The sequence below is a fragment of the Maniola hyperantus genome, chromosome 13, assembly GCF_902806685.2.
Source record: "Maniola hyperantus chromosome 13, iAphHyp1.2, whole genome shotgun sequence".
NCBI lineage: Eukaryota > Metazoa > Arthropoda > Insecta > Lepidoptera > Nymphalidae > Maniola > Maniola hyperantus.
In genome coordinates this window covers 8,917,518-8,936,647 of record NC_048548.1, presented here as the reverse complement: position 1 = coordinate 8,936,647, position 19,130 = coordinate 8,917,518, and the positions used below count along the sequence as shown (strand labels likewise).

The window sequence follows — 19,130 nt, the reverse complement described above, 5'->3', positions numbered from 1 at the left end:
AGCACAAAGAATTCAACCTCAAGATTATGCATCTACAAGGTTTTGCATGAAAGCAAAATAGTAAAATGTTGGTGGGTGACAGGGGATATGCTTTGTTGTGATTGGTGGGCTCAAAGGTCACGTAATCAAGACAATGTGCGAAATGAGGGTACTGAACGGCCGTGGGCCGACTTTTAGGTATGCTACGCAACTGCCTAAGCTTGCCCATCGGGGGTGTCCGGAGGCGTCTACAGGTGGTGGTCTGTGAGTGGCAGATAAGGTTCTCGACCCTTATTAAGTCTGTCTTGGTAGTACAATAAAGTTTAAAAAAGTATTCTAATCCAAAAATGCAACATAATAATTTCATCTTAGGAAATCACTACATCTACCTATAGTATGTATTTCAAGCCTATTCTTATTTCATTTAAAGATGTTTCTAGTCTAAATTGTAGGAAATCCTCTCAAGTAGTTTTGTTTTCTTTGGGGTATCATTTGCGGGCTGGTCGCTTGTGTTTACGACCGACCCGCTCAATTCGGCCAAGTAAAGTAACATCCGGTCATTTTCTGAGCGCATCTTTAAGCGAGCTTGGGTAAATTATTATCAGCAAAGTAAAAGTTGTACAGTAGGTGCCCGGCAAAAAATATTGTACATCGACTTTTAGAAAAAGATAGCGGTTTTTAACCGACTTCAAAAAAAGGAGGAGGTTCTCAATTCGTCGGAATCTTTTTTTTTTTTATGTATGTTCCCCGATTACTCGAAAACGCCTGGACCGATTTTGAAAATTCTTTTTTTGTTTGAAAGGGTATACTTCAAAGTTGGTCCCATTTCAATTTGGTGAAGATCTGATGAACATCTTTGAAGATAGATACTGGAACTCCTCAACGGATAAGAGTAAATTGCTCGCGATCAGTGTAATAGCTTAGTAAACAGTAGATTTTTAACCAGTCATAGCATAATTCCATGGGGCTACTAAAACTTGTGAAATAAATTTTTTTTACAAAAAAATAAAAACCGACTTCGTTACAGAAACACTAAAAATTGAAAAATAATTTAATTTATTACCGAATATATTATGTATACAAGAGTTAATATAGTTCCATAATAATATTTTTTGGGGTCGGTGCCAATGAGGTGCCATTGTGGAGTCCCATAAAAATATGAAGTCTAGACGATTCGCGCAGCTAAAGCTAATTGGCACCGGCACCAAAAAGTATTATTATGGAACTATATTAACATATTATACATAATAATATATTCGGTAATAAATTAAATTATTTTTCAATTTTTAGTGTTTGTGTAACGAAGCCGGTTTTAATTTTTTTTGTAAAAAAAATTTATGTAGGGCATTGTCTCTGTCGGTGAGACCGACAAAACGTCACATACATAGGTAGGTAATCACTCTGAGTGACAGAGACAACGCTCTACGAAGCCGAAATCCCTTTCTAAATGTCGATGTACAATATTTCTTACCGGCTGACACAGTTTACTGCTGTTTTTGACACAGGACGTTCTATATACCGAAAAGCGCAAACTTATTTCAAACTCAAAAAGGTCTTGATGGCCGAGTTTCTTGCTGGTTCTTCTTGGTAGGAAAGGCATTCCGAACCACTGGTAGATGCATCCGACTATTCGTAAGTACTTGTAAAAGTTTATTCGAATAAAAAAGATTTTTATTTTATTTTTATTTTTATTTATGATGTTTAACCCTTAATCTAAATATATAAAAGGAAAAGCTGACTGACTGACTGACTAACTGACCTATCAACGCACAGCTCAAACTACTGGACGGATCAGGCTGAAATTTGGCATTCAGATAGCTACTATGACGCAAGCATCCGCTAATAAAGGATTTTTGAAAATTCAGCCCCAAAAGGGTAAAATAGAAGTTTGAAATTTGTGTGGACCACGCGGGTATAAGCTAGTGATACTATTGATAAAATGAAAGTTTGGATGTTTGAATGTTTGGATGTTTGCTCCTCCTTCACGCCACAATGACGTAATTAATAAACACATTGGCTACTTTTTATCCTGGAAAATCAAAAACTTTCCGCGGGATTTTAAAAAACCTTTACTTATACGAACGAAGTCGCGAGGATTATCTAGTATTTGAATAAGTACAAACCACAAACATTTGTACAAAACGCTAGATAGGTATACAGTCTTCAGTCAGATAGCGTTTGTTACCAAAAGAAAACTACTGAAGACATCTGAAATTGCTGTAATTTGGCACAGACTCGAGACGTAATCGAGTGAGCTTATCAAGAGTAAGTTTTCTAATATATTTTTCACTAATTAACATTTTAATATATTTACCTCCTACCTCTACCTACCTATGTGATATAAAATAATATAAAATTATCTAATCATGTCTTAACTTTGGAACAAAAGTAGTTCAGTCACTGTGTATATACCAACGCGTACACTGTACATTTAAATCAAGGTAACAAGGTAAGACAGCTAACTTTTTTGCATATTAAGTATATAAAGTTACCCGACCATAATATATGAAGTTTAATTAACTTTCGCTCACTAAGCACAGAATACAAGAGGTTTGATGCACAAATCAGGATAAATTATACTTACCTTAATAGAATAGAAATACCTATAGGTACTACATTTAATTACTGTTTAATAGCTAATATAGTGGTAGAACTTGAGTTAACCGACAGCTTAACGGGCTGCGAAGCAGTGGCAATGGGCGAGGCATACCTATTGTTCGGAAAACCGATAGACGTTGGGGTCTCAAGGTGGTGGCATGGCGATCTCGCACCGGAATCCGCAGTTTTCTTTTTTTAAATTGTGTTGAGAGACCTTTCACTAAGTGGACGGCCAACATCAGACGGGTTGCAGGGAGCCGCTGGATTCATGCGGCGCAAGACCATGGCATGTGGAAGTTCCTACACGAGACCTATGTCCATCAGTCGACGTCTATCGGTTGATGATGACTATAATTAACGTTTATAGTATTTTACTGCAAAATATTATACAGTCGTATGTAGTTGCATCGAAGTTTTCACCCTCTTGTCTAAATCAATTAAAACGAACTGATTTTTATCTTATTACAGAGAAACTTAAAACCAGCGTAAAATGCGCCCTCGACCCTAATCACATTTTAAAAAGTAACGGAATAAGTACTTACATATTGGCATATCATCAAATTATCTTGCAGTTCTATGCGTTCCTGTAGGTTTAAATTCCTTATCTGTTAAGTAATTTTCCTAGCCCTATAACATTTTGGATATAAGTAAGTAATGTATGTAAAAGAAAATTTAATAAGCTTACTATAGGTATTTATACTTAGTAGGATATTATACCTAGAGCCTCGAGCTTCTTCTAAAATCAAAGGAGACCAGACCGATTTAGATGGAAGTTACAGTATTTGATTGAAAGTCTGGAGTTGTCATGAGTTCCAAAAGTTAGCCTACTTCACTGACCTATACTAGGTAATAAAAATACGCTGGACCTGCAATTGCCGACATGTTTTGAAGCAACATGATTTTCGCCATTTTGGCGCAGATAGCAACAGTGTGCGTCATGTGAGCGTACTCGGAACTTAATGTTATTAATGAGACATCTGTCAACATAATGTTGTCAACACGAAGACATAATATCAATTTTTATTCCCGGCACGCTTCGGCCAATGGGGCGCTTCGAATCTGCACAAAAAATAACTCAGTCCGTCAGCCAGTTTTGTAGGTATGGCACACCTCTTCCAGCGTACTTGTATATCCAATTAGGTACATCCAATCCAATAAATCTTATCATTTTTTTCATAATATTTTGAGGGGTTCCGTACCTCAAAAGGAAAAACGGAACCCTTATAGGATCACTTTGTTGTCTGTCTGTCTGTCTGTCTGTCAAGAAACCTACAGGGTACTTCCCGTTGACCTAGAATCATGAAATTTGGCAGGTAGGTAGATCTTATAGCTGACATTTGGGGAAAAATCTGTAAACTGTGAAGATCACACAAAAAAAATTAATTTTGTGTGAGTTAGATCACACAAAAAAAATTAAATTGTGGTCATGAACTAATAATTAGTATTTTCAACTTTCGAAGTGAGTGATTGTATCAAGTGGGGTATCATACGAAAGGTCTTCACTTGTACATTCTAAAACAGATTTTTATTTATTTTTATGGATCTATATAATATCTAATATAGAAATACTATATTTGAATTATCGTGCAAAATGTCGAAAAAATACGACTGTAGTACGGAACCCTCATTGCGCGAGCCTGACTCGCACTTGGCCGGTTTTTTCAATTCATTTCAACGTTTAATGTTTGTCATCCTTAGTAGTTAAAGTCCCGATAGAGTTGAATATAACGAGTTACAACAATATCAATTAATAACCATTATTTACAGTTGACTCCGAAAGTTTCCGAACGAAAATCATTTTGGATTTACTGCTTCATTTTATTGTTCTGCTGCAAATATTATTCGGATATTTAAAATAATTTAACTCAAACATTTCCCAATAATTAGGTATTGAACCATAAAACAGTTGTAACTCCAATTTTAACTCAATTCATTTGCAACTATTGTACTATAAAATATATGTAAATAATATAGCCACTAGCCAGCTCAACTGAATAAAACGGGCCAAATGCGAGTCTGATTCGCGCACTGCAGTCCGAACTACAGTCGTATTTTTACGACATTTTGCACGATAAATCAAAAGAGTTATATGTATAAAAATAAATAAAAATCTGTTTTATAATGTGCGGGTAAAGCTCTTTGATTATGATACCCCAAAAGTACTCATTTTAACATTTTAATTTTTATGATGTAACCACAAATTCAGGGTTTTCGGTTTTTTCCCTTTACGTGTGCTATAAGACCTACCTACCTACCAAATTTCAAGATTCTAGGTCAACGGGAAGTACCCTATAGGTTTCTTGACAAACAGACAGACAATAAAGTGATCCTTGAGGGTTCCTTTTCAGGTACGGAACTTAAAAATGTGATTGCTTAAATAATTTTTAATTCATGGTAGCAGAAATGCAGCGAGGAAATGATATCTCAAGATTTTGTTTAGTCTTCGAAACAGGTAAAAGAAAAATGTTAAAGTGAAGAAACGGGTATTCTTCCACTAAATTTACTAGCACCATTACCACTTGGCGTATAGTTGCGAGCAATTTTCTTGGGTGTTTGTTTTCTCCAGAGTATTATTTTTGTGCTATGGTCGCTTGTGTTTACGAGCGCACAAGTAATTTCTGTCGTGTATAGGCATCTGTTCATTTGCTGAGGGAAAATTCAAGTAAGCTACATAAACGATGTCGTATGTTGGTTAGAATAATCCATATTCAGATGATACCCGCAACTTCGTCCGCGTTGATATAGGTTTTTAATCCCGCGGGAACTCTTTGATTTTCCGGGATATAAAGTAGCCTATGTCCTTTCACGCGATGCAAGCAATCTCTTTACCAAAGTTCATCAAAATCGATTTAACGGATTAGCCGTGTAAAACTGCCAGACAGACAGACAGATGGGCAGCCAGACAGACACACTTTCGCATTTATAATATAAGTATGAATAAATACAAAAGTGTGTCGATGTGTTACATTTTCAAGGCCTATCTTTTTGACAAGTGGGCACAAAGAAAGCTTGCAAGCCGGAGATGGAAATAGGCTGCTTTTCCCCCCGTAAAACAAAGAATTCCTAAGGGATTAAAAAAAACCTGAATCCACGTGGACGAAGTTGCGGGCATCATGTATAGTGTTTTCTATGTACTCGTATACCTAAGCATGGTTTCAATCAGTGTTATGTGTAGCTATATTTTTATATAGGTCTATTGGAAATACAATAATGCAAAGATGGTTTTAGACCAATGAAAAAAGCATTGGGCAAACTTTTTGTAGGTAGCATACGCTGGGTATCCGCTACTACATAATATTATATATTACTAAAGTGGTTAATTCTTCATATCCGTAGTCCGTAGTAGTGGTATCTTCATATCCGTAGATATGTATAAGTAAACGATGAGAGCATGGGCGTTTATTGCTCAAGGAAAAGTTCCTACGACCATAAAAGTTTCTACTATTTGGCACTGGAAGTCGAGTGAGAGGCTTATCAAAAGTTATATGATTTTATACTATTTTGTAGATATTATCACTACCTTTTGTCCTTCAATCACGTCGCAACGGAGCAACGGATCAGCGTGATTTTTTGCATGGGTATAGTTACCTGGAAACGGACATAGGCTACTTTTTATCCCGGAAAATTGTTCCGACGGGATTTTTAAAAACCTAAATCCACGAGTACGAAGTCGTGGGCATCAGCTAGTTTCTGATATTTTAAATTTTAAAAATCTAATTTAAAACTGATTCTGACTATATTAACCTAAAAAATACAAATAAAAATATAAATCCAAGCCACAGCCATAATTTTTAAAAAAGCATATTTGTTGGAATAGTTTTTCATATTTATTTAATATAGTGATTTCTATTTAATGATATTTTTGGTTATATAAATAAACTAGCTCATACCCGCGACTTCGTCCGCGTGGACTACACAAATTTCAAACCCCTGTTTCACCTCCTTAGGGGTTGTATTTTCAAAAATCCTTTCTTATTGGATGCCTACGTCATAATAGCTATCTGCATGCCAAATTACAGCCCGATCCGTCTAATAGTTTGAGCTGTGCGTTGATAGATCAGTTAGTCAGTCAGTTAGTCAGTCACCTTTTCCTTTTATTATATAGATAAAGAAATTAAGAAAAACCTTGAACACTCTACTTTGATAATGTAAAAACCCAGCAGGTAAGGGAGGTACCTACTCGTAATACAAAATTGTACCGTATATTTTCAATGCCTGATAAAGCTCCTTATCTTTAGATCGGAAACTAGTACAAGCCTGACATCCGCTTATCCGTTTGGAAAATTTATAATATTACCTGTCCAAAATCAATTTTCCCCGAAAGTGCTAGAGCGAGGATTCGCAAAAAATCGTATTACTCGTATGGAGTTCAACGGTAAAAAGGTTATAAATTATGATGCCTTAATAACACGTCTTGTATTCGTACTCTACCCCATATTGTACCTACTTTTTTTTTTTTTTATAGTTTACTAAATAACTACCCAAGTAAAAACAACTTGTTTCGAAAGGACTACCTTTTATAAGTGGAAATTGGAAAAAGTTTACTTGAAGTTTGACAGGTGTCTTCTACGTTTCTTATTAAACCAAATTGAGAGTTCTAGGTCCTTGGGTAAGAATACATAATCATTACTCATAAGAAACGCCATTTTATCGCATAATAATCGTGAAAATTATAGTATCTCAACGCGGGGACGATAACGACTTTTCGACCGGTCGAAAAGTGTCATATAATTGGATTGTTTTCTGTACGACCTGTTTGATGGTCAATAAAAAAGCAATGTATCTTGAATGACAAAGTAAATTATAATACCTCCTTTACCTAATTGAATATTAAGATAGAGTTGTACTTAAACTACGGAATAAATAATTTACACTTTATCAATATTTGTTTTTCGTTTTTATTATAATCAGCGAACGCTTCTCAACAAGTAAAATGAATTTCCACTGTCAAATCTATACTAAAAAAATAAATGATATTGGCTGCGGACAATTTCATCAGTGCAATAGACCATCAAAGGTTTCTGAAACAGAACGCACTAGGATTTTACAAGATGATCAAAGGAGATCGAAACGCTTTCATACATTCCTGGGCCCAGGTGATAACAAGATGAAGGTAGCACCATTTAAAAGCTTACATTTAAATAATCCATATTTGAAACTTTGGTAAGATTTGTCAATCTAGGAGCTGAGCAATTCAAGAAGTAAGAATGAGGACTATATGCTGACAGCTGATCTATAGTAGGTTTATTAAATGCCTAGCTGCTAAGAATTTATCACATATACTTATTTTACGTAAGCAGTTAGAAGGTACTTGCAGTTTCAGGTGCACACCATTCGCAAATTGCAGACTGTTTGGTCCGAAGGCGCGTTTGCCTATGATATTACAGCGACCAGTCGCTATACCACAATAATTAGCACAACGATCCATTTCGTCAATATCCAATCGATAGGCTTGGTGTCGTATTCCAAAATAATAAGGCCAATTCTGTTATGTTATTCTGTTATGTAAGTGTTCTTCAAGTGCGTTAACCTACATAATATATTGTTAACGTTACATATTATTGTTTTTTGGTAAGACTGAAGAAGAAGAATTGGAAGATTTCTCACTGTTTAGAGTTTACAGTACCCGTAGTACAAGATTTTACGTCTCACCAAACCAAACCAAATTCGAGAGTCGAAATACTTCCGCGTTACAGTAAAATGGACCTAAACAGCCTTGAATTGAAGTCAAATATTCAATGCCACTGATTTTAATTTCGCAATGTCTCCGCTTGGAGCGCTGGCTGTAGAAGTGTAGACAAACTTGAGCTTTTAAACAAGGCTTTTAAGATCCAGTTTACTGTAACGCGGAAGTATTTCGACTCTCGAATTTGGTTTGGTTTGGTGAGACGTAAAATCTTGTACTACGGGTACTGTACTTAAAGAAAATCGTGGTTGTAATTAGTATTGTGTATGGTTGATCGATGATCATGCACTATAAATTATTGGAAATATAATATCAATTACCAAATCAGAATTTGGACAGTTGTATGGCAGGTATTTGCAATATACCTATCCTATTAAAATTTGATGAGGCCGACGTGGGTTGACAATTTGCTGATATTCCAAAATTTCTATTGTATGCGGGTATCCTTTACCGAAAGGGATAATAGAACGAACAGAAGGTAATCGTGTATAATATGTTTGTGATGCTTCAGTTTTATGGAATTTTTTGGAGCTCTCTGTAGATTATGTACCTATATATTATTATGTATGACTATTAATTTTTTTTCGCTTGATGTATTGAAGCGGTTGATGTCTAGTTGACCTCATATTCGGGGAGTTAGGGCTTAGATCCCGGGCACGCATTTCTAATTTTTCGGAGTTAGGTATGTGCGTTTTATTAAGGAATTAAATATTACTTTAGTGGTAAAACAAAACATGTTGAGGAAACTTACATGCCTGAGAGGTCTCTATAATGTTCTCAAAGGTGTGTGAAGTATACCAATCCGCACTTAGTGTGATACATTAGGGCACCTTTTTGTTTTGATAGGAGACCAGTAGAGCGATTGTCTAAAACCTGCATCAATCATTATTACAATCTCAATTGTTCTGATTGGCTGAATTTGTGCGATTCTTGATGCAACAATGCATTGTGGCCAATAGTGAGCGAGCATTAACCAATCAGAGATGATTGCGATCGTGACATTGTAGCTGTCAAACAACCGCGGTAGGGCCACTGTGGTTAGTAGTGGCGATGGGTTGATGATGATGACAATGACGATGATATTAAAACCTATTTACAGGAAAGAGAACACCGCCACGAACAAAGATATTATACTACCATGTCAAGGAAACAAGGATGACTTCTTACTGTTTCATCTGCAATCAAAATGTTTCTCACGCCTTGAAAAATGAAAACTTCCAAATGGTTATTTTGCACGTCTGGCTTTTTGTTAATACACAGGGCGCGTGGGCGTAGGCAAAGTTTACGAGGGTACTGGGTAGGCAAGTATGACGCATGGGGAATAAATTACTCGTTTGTCGGTGTTTGTCTCCCTGTCAAAGTTCAACACCCTCGATAGTGTAACTGTTGTATCGCTTTTGGGGTGCTTAAGGCACTTGTCCCACCGCTGACGAGAAAACTACTAGCTATCGACTATTTTCTCGTTCAAGAAACTTACAATCGATGTATGATTCCGTATCAATTAAAGAGATAATCCTCCTAATCACTAACCATATTATAAATACGAAAGTGTGTTTGTTTGTTGGTTTGTCCTTCAATCACGTCTCAACGGAGCATCAGATTAACGTGATTTTTTCAATGGTTATATCTGAAGACTTGGATAGTGACATAGACATTATGTTCATGAACAAATAATAATTAGTATTTTCAATTTTTAAAGTAAGATAGATAGGTAACTATACCAGGTGAGGTACATGCAAAAACATATTTTTATTTATTTTTACGTATAGTAGATTAGATTTATCATGAAAAAACCGGCCAAGTGCGAGTCAGACTCGTGCACAGAGAGTTCCGTACTACAGTGGTATTTTTTCGACATTTTTAGGGTTCCGTCCCTCAAAAGGAAAAACGGAACCCTAAAACATATGGTATTGGATTGTGTTTAGGTAGTATAACAATAAGTTTTTGCTAGCGTTCTGGTTACACCCTATATCTGTATACCTACTCCTTGATCGTATACACATCCTATTTAATGATGCATCATTAAATAGGATGTCCTAATAACAAAGGCATATGGGCTGCACGACACAGTGAAGGCAGTTTGCAAATTGCTCGAAGCAAGTTTACTTTATGTCACGACTACAGTACGCGTCAGAAAATAATGTACATCGACCTTTAAAAGTGATAGTGGATTTGTAGAGACATTGTTTCAGTCGTTGAGACCGACAAAACGTCATATAGATATAAGTGACAGAGAAAACGCTCTACACAGCCGAAATATCATTCTAAAGGCCGATGTACATTATTTTCTGCTGCGTACTGTACTAGTCTATAATGTGTTTTGTAGAACCAGAGAGTTGACATATTATTACTAGAGCGTCAATACTTTATTATGTTACTAGACAATGAATGTAACTTAGTCTGCGTCATTTTTTTAAAATCCTGTGGGAACTCTTTAATTTTCTGGGATAAAAGTAGTATATATCATACTCTAGGCTTTTAACTGACAATCGTAAAAATCACGTCGATCTATGCTTCGTTGCAGGTGGCATGATTTAATTAAAACCCATGAAAAAAAAATAACTGACACCTTTCTTTGAACTCATTCTGTCTTATCTTCTGCACTTGTCTCCATGTGAAGACCAGTGCTGTACCAGTGCTGGGAACCACAGACAGCAAACGCTAAATGGAGTACCAAACATTTTGTTTCTTTATCTGTACCTGTGATTCCAAAAAAGAATTTTTCTTGTTTTTTCTTCGTCTTCAATGTACCAAAAAAAGCTGCTTTACCAAGACACTAAACAAGCTTTTCGTTATTCAGTAAATTGGCCCATAATCTGCATGACGCAATCTTGAAAAACAAAAAAGATACGAGAGATGAAGGGTAATCTTCAATTGCAGTTGCAAAAAATATTTACGCTCCTATAATCGCTGTGATTTTAAAATAATACTCAAAAATATTATTGTTTGAAGTAGTATTTATCGAGTACAAATAAGTATTGTAGAGAGATTTTTGGTGCCTGATGTATGAGGTTTGCTACTCCACGGTGTAACTAAATGACTGGACCCGTCACAGCCAGTCTTCAAAAGTGATGCCTATTTGGTTGGATAGCTTTATCAGCTACCGGATGCAGCCTCCACTACGCAAACTAATTAATGTTCTTCATTTACTTATATAAGCCTACGAGTATGTAACACTGTTGCCCGATTCCTATATTAGGGTTGCATGATACTTTGCTTTGTTTCGACATCATGGATGAGAAATTCTTAAACGAATGTATTAAAAGGATCTACAACTTGGGTAGGATTTCTAAAAATCTCAGTTATGCTACCTTAATACAAATTGTTACAGCTTTAAATGTAAGTAACCACATACCTAAAGAGAAGACATACGGACTAAAACCTCCAGCCAGAGAAGACAGGAGGTTTAGTCCATATGTCGCCGGGAGAAACCTAATGAAGTCGAACCATGTCAATACGTTGTTGATATTTGTGAGGATTTCCTCCTACCTAGAAGAAGAAAAAAAACACAAAATGTTAAGAATTTAAAAAAAGTGGCTTCATTTGCAACTTTTCACTTAACGATTTCGCCTTACAAACTTGATCTCATTTTATCAATTGTCAAAGTTTAAAAACTTAATCCACTTAAGGACCCTTTTCGGGAGCTAGCACTGCGCATGACGTTACTCTAGCGGGAAAACCAAGGACATTCTGCGACTCAACCCGACGCGGGTTGCACGCTCCTCTCTGCCATTTAGTAATGGAATTCGGACTCGCTCGGTGACTTGTGACTTGTAAACAAGTGTCTATCAACAGACCGCTTTATTCAAAATTTTAATTTAAAAGTTTTGAAACCATTCGAAACTTTGTGTTCTTTTCTTAATTATTAATGTTATTATAACGTGTGCTATCTACAATGAAGATAAGAAAAGACTGTCTGTGTCCTTTAGTTTGTGACTGTTTTTGACTGAAGTGCTTGTGAAGTTCTGGACAATAGATATTATGTAATGAGATTAGTGCCCCAAGACCTTACAATGAAGATTTTAACGCTTATAGCGTTGTGTGGTAAGCAATTAATGAAATATGCAAATGAAAGGAGTAAATGCTTTTAGTATGATTAGAAATTCGAGCTAGTATTTAAGCATCTATGGTTTGGGTAAAATAATTATTTTGTTTAACTGGTAAAACCGTTTAATTTAAATTGAGAAATAGATACGTATACGCCTTAATTAAAATCATGGATATCATTTATTTTTGATTGGGATATTCTAGTAGGTATTTAAGAAAGTAAATTAGACTAGTAGGTAGGTACCTACTCTACTACGTCAATAACTTAGAATATCACCTAAGTATATAATAAAATTAAAGATGAATTATAAAGATCGAGGGAATCATGAGGTTATTATATATTTTAATCTTGTTATATATTTTTAAATAACATATTACATTATCAAGACAAAAAATGTAGATAATAAAATATAAGCAAATGTTTCATTTAGTATCCTACTAATTACCTACCTATACTTATATGTTCTCGAGCTCTTTTCGGTTTATTCCAGCTTAGCATTTCATTTTAGGTACAATATAGTGACTAATATACTGTGACTAGTGACTACCAAAAATAACTATTTAAAAGTAAAATTAATTAGGTAAACTAAACAGTTATTAGATAAGGCCTAGCTTTACGTTTTATTCAGAAAATATAAATTAAGAAATAGTTAATTTTTTTTCTAACTTTCTCTTGACATGAAATTTGACAAAACAAGTTAAAATGGCGTGTGAGGAGCTAAATTTTATGCGTTATATGGAAGAGTTCCAATGTTTATAAAAAACTTACGCTTTAATTTCAAATAAGCGTTTTCATAGAAAGCGACCTCAGTATTAATTTTTTCCTTTTTATTTTTTCGATCGAAAAGTAAGGTATAAAAATGAAACCCATTGTTGCTATCAAATTTTTTATATGCTCTAAAACTGTAGATGCGTAGTACTTATCTTATTTACTTCATTTCAAAGTTCAAAACCTTAGATACAGCTTGACCTTTCTTCGATCCATACTGCTTGAATACAAGTTTAATCATAGTAATAACTATTGGTCTACTACTGAGATGAAACTTGAACCGTGAGCAAGTTTTAAGATAATTCAAGCTTTTAAAAATATAAAAAAATTTAGGTCTTGTCGTATATTTCTCAGTAATTGATTGAAAAAGATAAAAATTTTAAATTGTAATATTTACCTACGTCTTTGATGAATAAAATTACAACATCCGTAAAAATATCCATATTTTTTATTAAGGCAGCTTTTCTTATTTAAATATCAAACGTCCAACTTCGTAGATAGTAGTATAGAAAACGTTTACCGCTACGACGACGCGTCGAAACTATTCAATTTCGGGCGGACCTGGTTTCCCGTATTTATTTACGAAGGCAAGAGATTTGGCAACAGTTTTTCGATAGATAAATCAATTTCGCCTCAGTTTAGTAGGTAGATATACTCGTATGTTCGCTTACAGAAGTAAGAAACTTAATGATGTGGAAACATTGGGTACGACAATATGTAAAAGTTTTTCTTAGCTTGAATAAAACTTCGTAAGGCCTGGTATTTATTCAGTTGTATTATGAATGAGCATAAAACCGTTAATTTATCATTTTGGAATATCTATAGAGTTTTATGTGTAAATATAATATATTCGGTAAAATTCAGTTACTTTTTATCATACATATCCTTGCTTAACTGATACTATAAATGCGAAAAGTGTGTACCTTTTAACGGCCCATCTGTTTTACTGCTTTTGATGAAAGGCACAAAGATAGCTTGCAGCTCAGGGACGGACTTGAGTAACATTTTGTTCCAGAAAATCAAAGAGTTCCCACAGGATTTTTAAATAAACTTAAATCTACTTAAATGTGTATTAAAATATACCAAGCGACAGAAAAAAAATTTACTATATTTCAGCTTTTATAAAGAGGATCGTAGTCGGGTTTTAGTTTTGAACTTTATTGGTATAATATAAATAAAGATAATTTTCTTCCTGGAGACTGACATAGGCTACCTTTTATCTCGGAAAATCAAAGAAAACGCATGAATCATCTAATTATTAGTGGTCTGTGTCTAGTAGGTAGGTACATTATTTATGTTTCATGCCTGATTTGTCACGACTTACGATCTCGGGCAGTTCTTTCTCCCATTTATCACGGTAGTTATATAAATATTAGGGGTGAGTCCTTCCTATCATATGTGTTATGTGACTGGGGGGATCGAGTTCGATGGGCTACGAGTTCATACATTAGGCGGAAGCGCAGCCATGCCGCATGGGGTTTGTTTGAGCAAATATTTCTTCATCAGAACAACCTTGCAGTTAGTATGTCGTGTAACGTCTCATAAGAAAATGATTATAATTTTTTTACTGGAGGTTTTTCAACAGCTCATCTCTTAACACTTTATTTAAAACTCCTTGAGTTATTCTCAAAATACATTCTTCTAATCCATTGACTCGATCTAAAACGTTTCGGATTTCAATTTTTTATATATCATTCTCGTATAATGCATAAATGAGAACGAACACATTCGTCATTTTTTTTCGCTTTATACGTCACCTGTCATGTTAGAAGTACGATTTACCCTTAGATTAAGGGCTTACCATTAAGGTTAAAAATAGTTCTTTTGAGATAACAATACTTTTGGCACATAGAGCAAATATGGCGAGTACGTTCTCAAAATGTACCTATGAACGACGCCTAACATTGTCTGCTCGTTTGCCTCATACCTATAATAACTACAACATCATCGTAGTTTTGCATAATATCAATGACAATTCATTGTGATATTTCAGATTTCAGCCATTTCAGTAAGCAATATTATGGTACTCTGGCAACATGGTCATTCAATGTTTGTATGCTAGCTAGCAACTTCAAACGTGCACTCCCATTTTTTGTGTAGTGATTCCATCGACAGCTTGTTAAAGCGCTGTCAACAATATGTAACATGTCAACAGTTATCGCTGCAACGCTATTTCGATATATAAACTGGCACGGAATCGGTGAAGTGTCAATATATCAGGCTACGTCAAAACTATACAGAGTGGAAAAATAAAACATCAAGCTTTTTAAACCAAGGTTCTTGCATTAGATATATGTATATCTACATAGAACTCAAGGCAGAGAAAGACTCAGCATGAGGAGTATAATAATAATTATTATTATACTCCTGTTAATTTTGTTTTATTATTTTAAAATATGAGACATAAATGAATGAGGGATAGTAATAATTATTGTTATTATACTCCTACTCTTTACTACTGTTATTATACTCCTGTTTTTGTAGTAATAATAATAATTATTATACTCCTCCTGTATTGAGTCCTAGGAAACAAATTATTGTTTCTAAGCAATTTAAAAAAAACTAAATCCACGCGGATAAATTCACTGTCTAATGCTAGTTATTAAGAAAATAGTAAAGTAGGAAAACTTTGTACATATACTTTATAAATACATATTAGATATAAGTTGGGAAATAAATAAATACAATCCTACATCTAAACTGCCCACTACGTACCTACATATATATTATTACTACCCATTGCCATAAGTGACTACAAATGCGAAATTGTGTTGAATTATTTGTTTGTTGGTATGTCTTTCATCACATTGCAACAGACCAATGGATCAATGTGTTTTTTTTTTCATGGTTATAATTAAAAACTCATCCCGAGAAAACAAACGGTTCCTGCGGGTTAGTACTTATACCGTTTTTCTCGTCTTTTTCTTCAATTACGCATCAATAGATCGACGAATTACGTGATTTTCGTGAGACGTGATATAGTTACAAACATGGAAAGTGACAGAGTATTTTCATCCCGGAAAAATAAAGCATTGCCCGGGTTTCGTAAAGAGCAAAATCCACACAGACGAAGTCGTGGGCATCAGTTAGTGAAACATGATATTGATTAAGGCATTATCATGTTAGCCCCAACATAATGCGGTTTAATGATTCGTAGCAGTAGATTCGCGTCAGTGACTTTGCAAACAGGAAATTTTCGTTATCCGTAGGGCTGCTACGAATCGTGGCAAACATTTCTTTTTTCAATCATCTACGAAAACTACTTACTCGGTTGGTACAACTGTCATAAGTCGGGATGGCAATCGCGTGGGGACGCCCCGCACACCTGCACAGCTCCCGCGCTAACCCGGTGCGGGATAGCGCGGGTGACATGCGAGTGTGCGGGGCCTCCCCCGCCTCATACGCCGATTGCGATCTCGACCTGTCGCGTTCTATAGGTTGGTGACTCAAAATGGTTAGCGCCCACTGAGATTTTTCTCTCTATCATTTGTACAGGATTACGTAACAGTGAGAGCGCTAATAAATATTAAATTCTTTCCGCAGCTAGAGTATTATATTATTACAAGATGTTGCCTTTATAAAAGCTGTAAATTGACATGGTAATTACTAGTAATGGTTTGTAATTTTCCTTAACAGGTAAAAGGAAATCCCTTTGTTAACATTTTTTTGAATTAGCTGTAACTCCTGTAATACTTACTGCCCTCGAGTTTTAAATCTTATTTATTGCTCCAAAACTGGCCAAGTGCGAGGCAGACATACATACGTACCAAGGGTTCCGTACTCGAGTAATTTTTTAGACATTTTGTACGATAAATATAAAACTACTAGCTTATGCCCGCGACTTTGTCCGCGTGGAATACACAAATTTCGAACCCCTGTTTTATCCCTTTAGGGATTGAATTTTCAAAAATCCTTTCTTAGCGGACGCCTACGTCATAATAGCTATTTATATGCCAAATTTTAGCCCGATCCGTCCAGTAGTTTAAGCTGTGCGTTGATAGCTCAGTCAGTCAGTCACCTTTTCCTTTTATAACCTGACCAATTTCATGTTTCTAGGTCAACGGGAAGTCCCCTACAGGTTTTCTTAACAGAAATGACAGACGGATAGACAGACAGACAGACAGACATACCGACTGACAGACAGACAGACAACGAAGTGATCCTATAAAGGTTCCTTTTTTCCTTTTGAGGAATCCCTAAATATCCACCTTAATTCCTTTTTATGTTACAGGAAATAAACTAACATTATGGTTATTTTTTTTCTTTAAGAGAAAATATATTTCGAGATAATAGATTATGTGTTACTTGGGACCCTTTATGAGATAACGAGTCTGCCTGCGGCTTGTGTAAAAATCGATTTTCCTGCAAAGTCCCTTTTATCTCACGGTTTGAGTATTAAAATTGTGTAGGAACTAGGTAGGTTATATTATCTTGCTTTGTATACTGCAGCTGAGACTAAATTTAATGCACTGTATTAATTAAACTGATTAAGCATGATAATTTACCTGAATTTTTATCAGTGCTTCTAGTAAAAAAATTCGACACAAATAAGGAAGTGCAAAAACACAATAATTTATGTTTTTTTTAATTGAAAATAAAAATAAAACTAAAAAAAATAAAATAAAACTTAAAGCTAGCCCTATCTAATAATTTGTAGTATTTCACAGTTGAAATTATAACTTCTTTGATTTCATCTAAAAGAAATTATAATTTCAGATACGAAATACTATAAATCATTAAAAGTTATGTTTTTCCTCTATTGTTTTCTTTTTTAATAGAGACAATGAAATGAGCGGGACCAATAATTAATCTATGGAAATAATATATAGTTAAAAATTGCACCATCCGCTTTTATGGTTGTTTTGCTTAAAAATGATAAATAAGTATACTATGCAAAGATAGATGCTTACAGATTTCATACTTTAGGTAGAAAATAGAAAATCGGCTTTCATCTTTGCTAAAAAAATATCACCTCAGTGGTATTGAAAAAACACTCGATAATACTCGTAAATACGGAAAAGTTTTACTTTAGTTTTTATTCAAGAAAGCTGTAGAAAAGACTAACTTGCATTAGATTACCAAACGAAAAGAGAACTACTTTTGTAACAGTTTGCCAGAAAGTTTCTTGTTGATTTTATTAAATGAGCTGAATTCATTTCGCTGCTTTCGGAAAATTTGAGTTTTATGGCGGAGCTTTTTACCGGATTACTTGGAGTCGAGAAATGTGAGTTATGATTATAGGTACAAATTAAAACAGAGTGAGATATTTGGACTTTACTATGTGCCTACCTAACTAAAGAACTCGGAGTAATTTAACAAGGATGATATTTAATTTGTAGAAAGTAGATCCGATGTTCGTTTTCTCTGCCAACCACAATAGAAGAGTGATAATTTTTTTTTACAAAAAAAATAAAAACCGACTTCGATACACAAACACTAAAAATTGAAAAATAATTTAATTTATTACCGAATATATTATGTATACAAGAGTTAATATAGTTCCATAATAATACTTTTTGGTGCCGGTGCCAATTAGCTTTAGCTGCGCGAATCGTCTAGACTTCGTATTTTTATGAGACTCCACAATGGCACCTCATTGGCACCGACCCCAAAAAATATTATTATGGAACTATATTAACTCTTGTATACATAATATATTCGGTAATAAATTAAATTATTTTTCAATTTTTAGTGTTTGTGTAACGAAGTCGGTTTTTATTTTTTTTGTAAAATTTTTTTATTTCACAATTTTTAGTGGCCCCATGGAATTATGCTATGACTGGTTAAAAATCTACTGTTTACTAAGCTATAACACTGATCGCGAGCAATTTACTCTTATCCGTTGAGGAGTTCCAGTATCGATCTTCGAAGATGTTCATCAGATCTTCACCAAATTTAAATGGGACCAACTTTGAAGCATACCCTTTCAAACAAAAAAAGAATGTTCAAAATCGGTCCAGGCGTCTTCGAGTAATCGGGGAACATAAAAAAAAAAAAAAAAAAAAAAAAAAGATTTCGACGAATTGAGAACCTCCTTCTTTTTTTAAGTCG

General features: G+C 34.7%; 1 protein-coding gene and 1 long non-coding RNA gene across 2 annotated transcripts in view; one reads left to right on the top strand and one right to left on the bottom strand.

Annotated features, from left to right (window-relative positions):
* LOC138403170 (uncharacterized) overlaps positions 1-19,130 on the bottom strand; it is a 410,491-nt gene that overhangs the window by 308,158 nt on the left and 83,203 nt on the right. The gene's annotated exons all lie outside the window — the stretch shown is intronic.
* The window catches only part of LOC117987711 (uncharacterized), a 75,445-nt gene continuing 68,280 nt past the window's right edge, over positions 11,966-19,130 (top strand). The window contains exon 1 of the mRNA XM_069502598.1: positions 11,966-12,307. Coding sequence (XP_069358699.1) covers positions 12,250-12,307 — 58 coding nt within the window. The 5' untranslated portion in view covers positions 11,966-12,249. The remainder of the gene's footprint in view (positions 12,308-19,130) is intronic.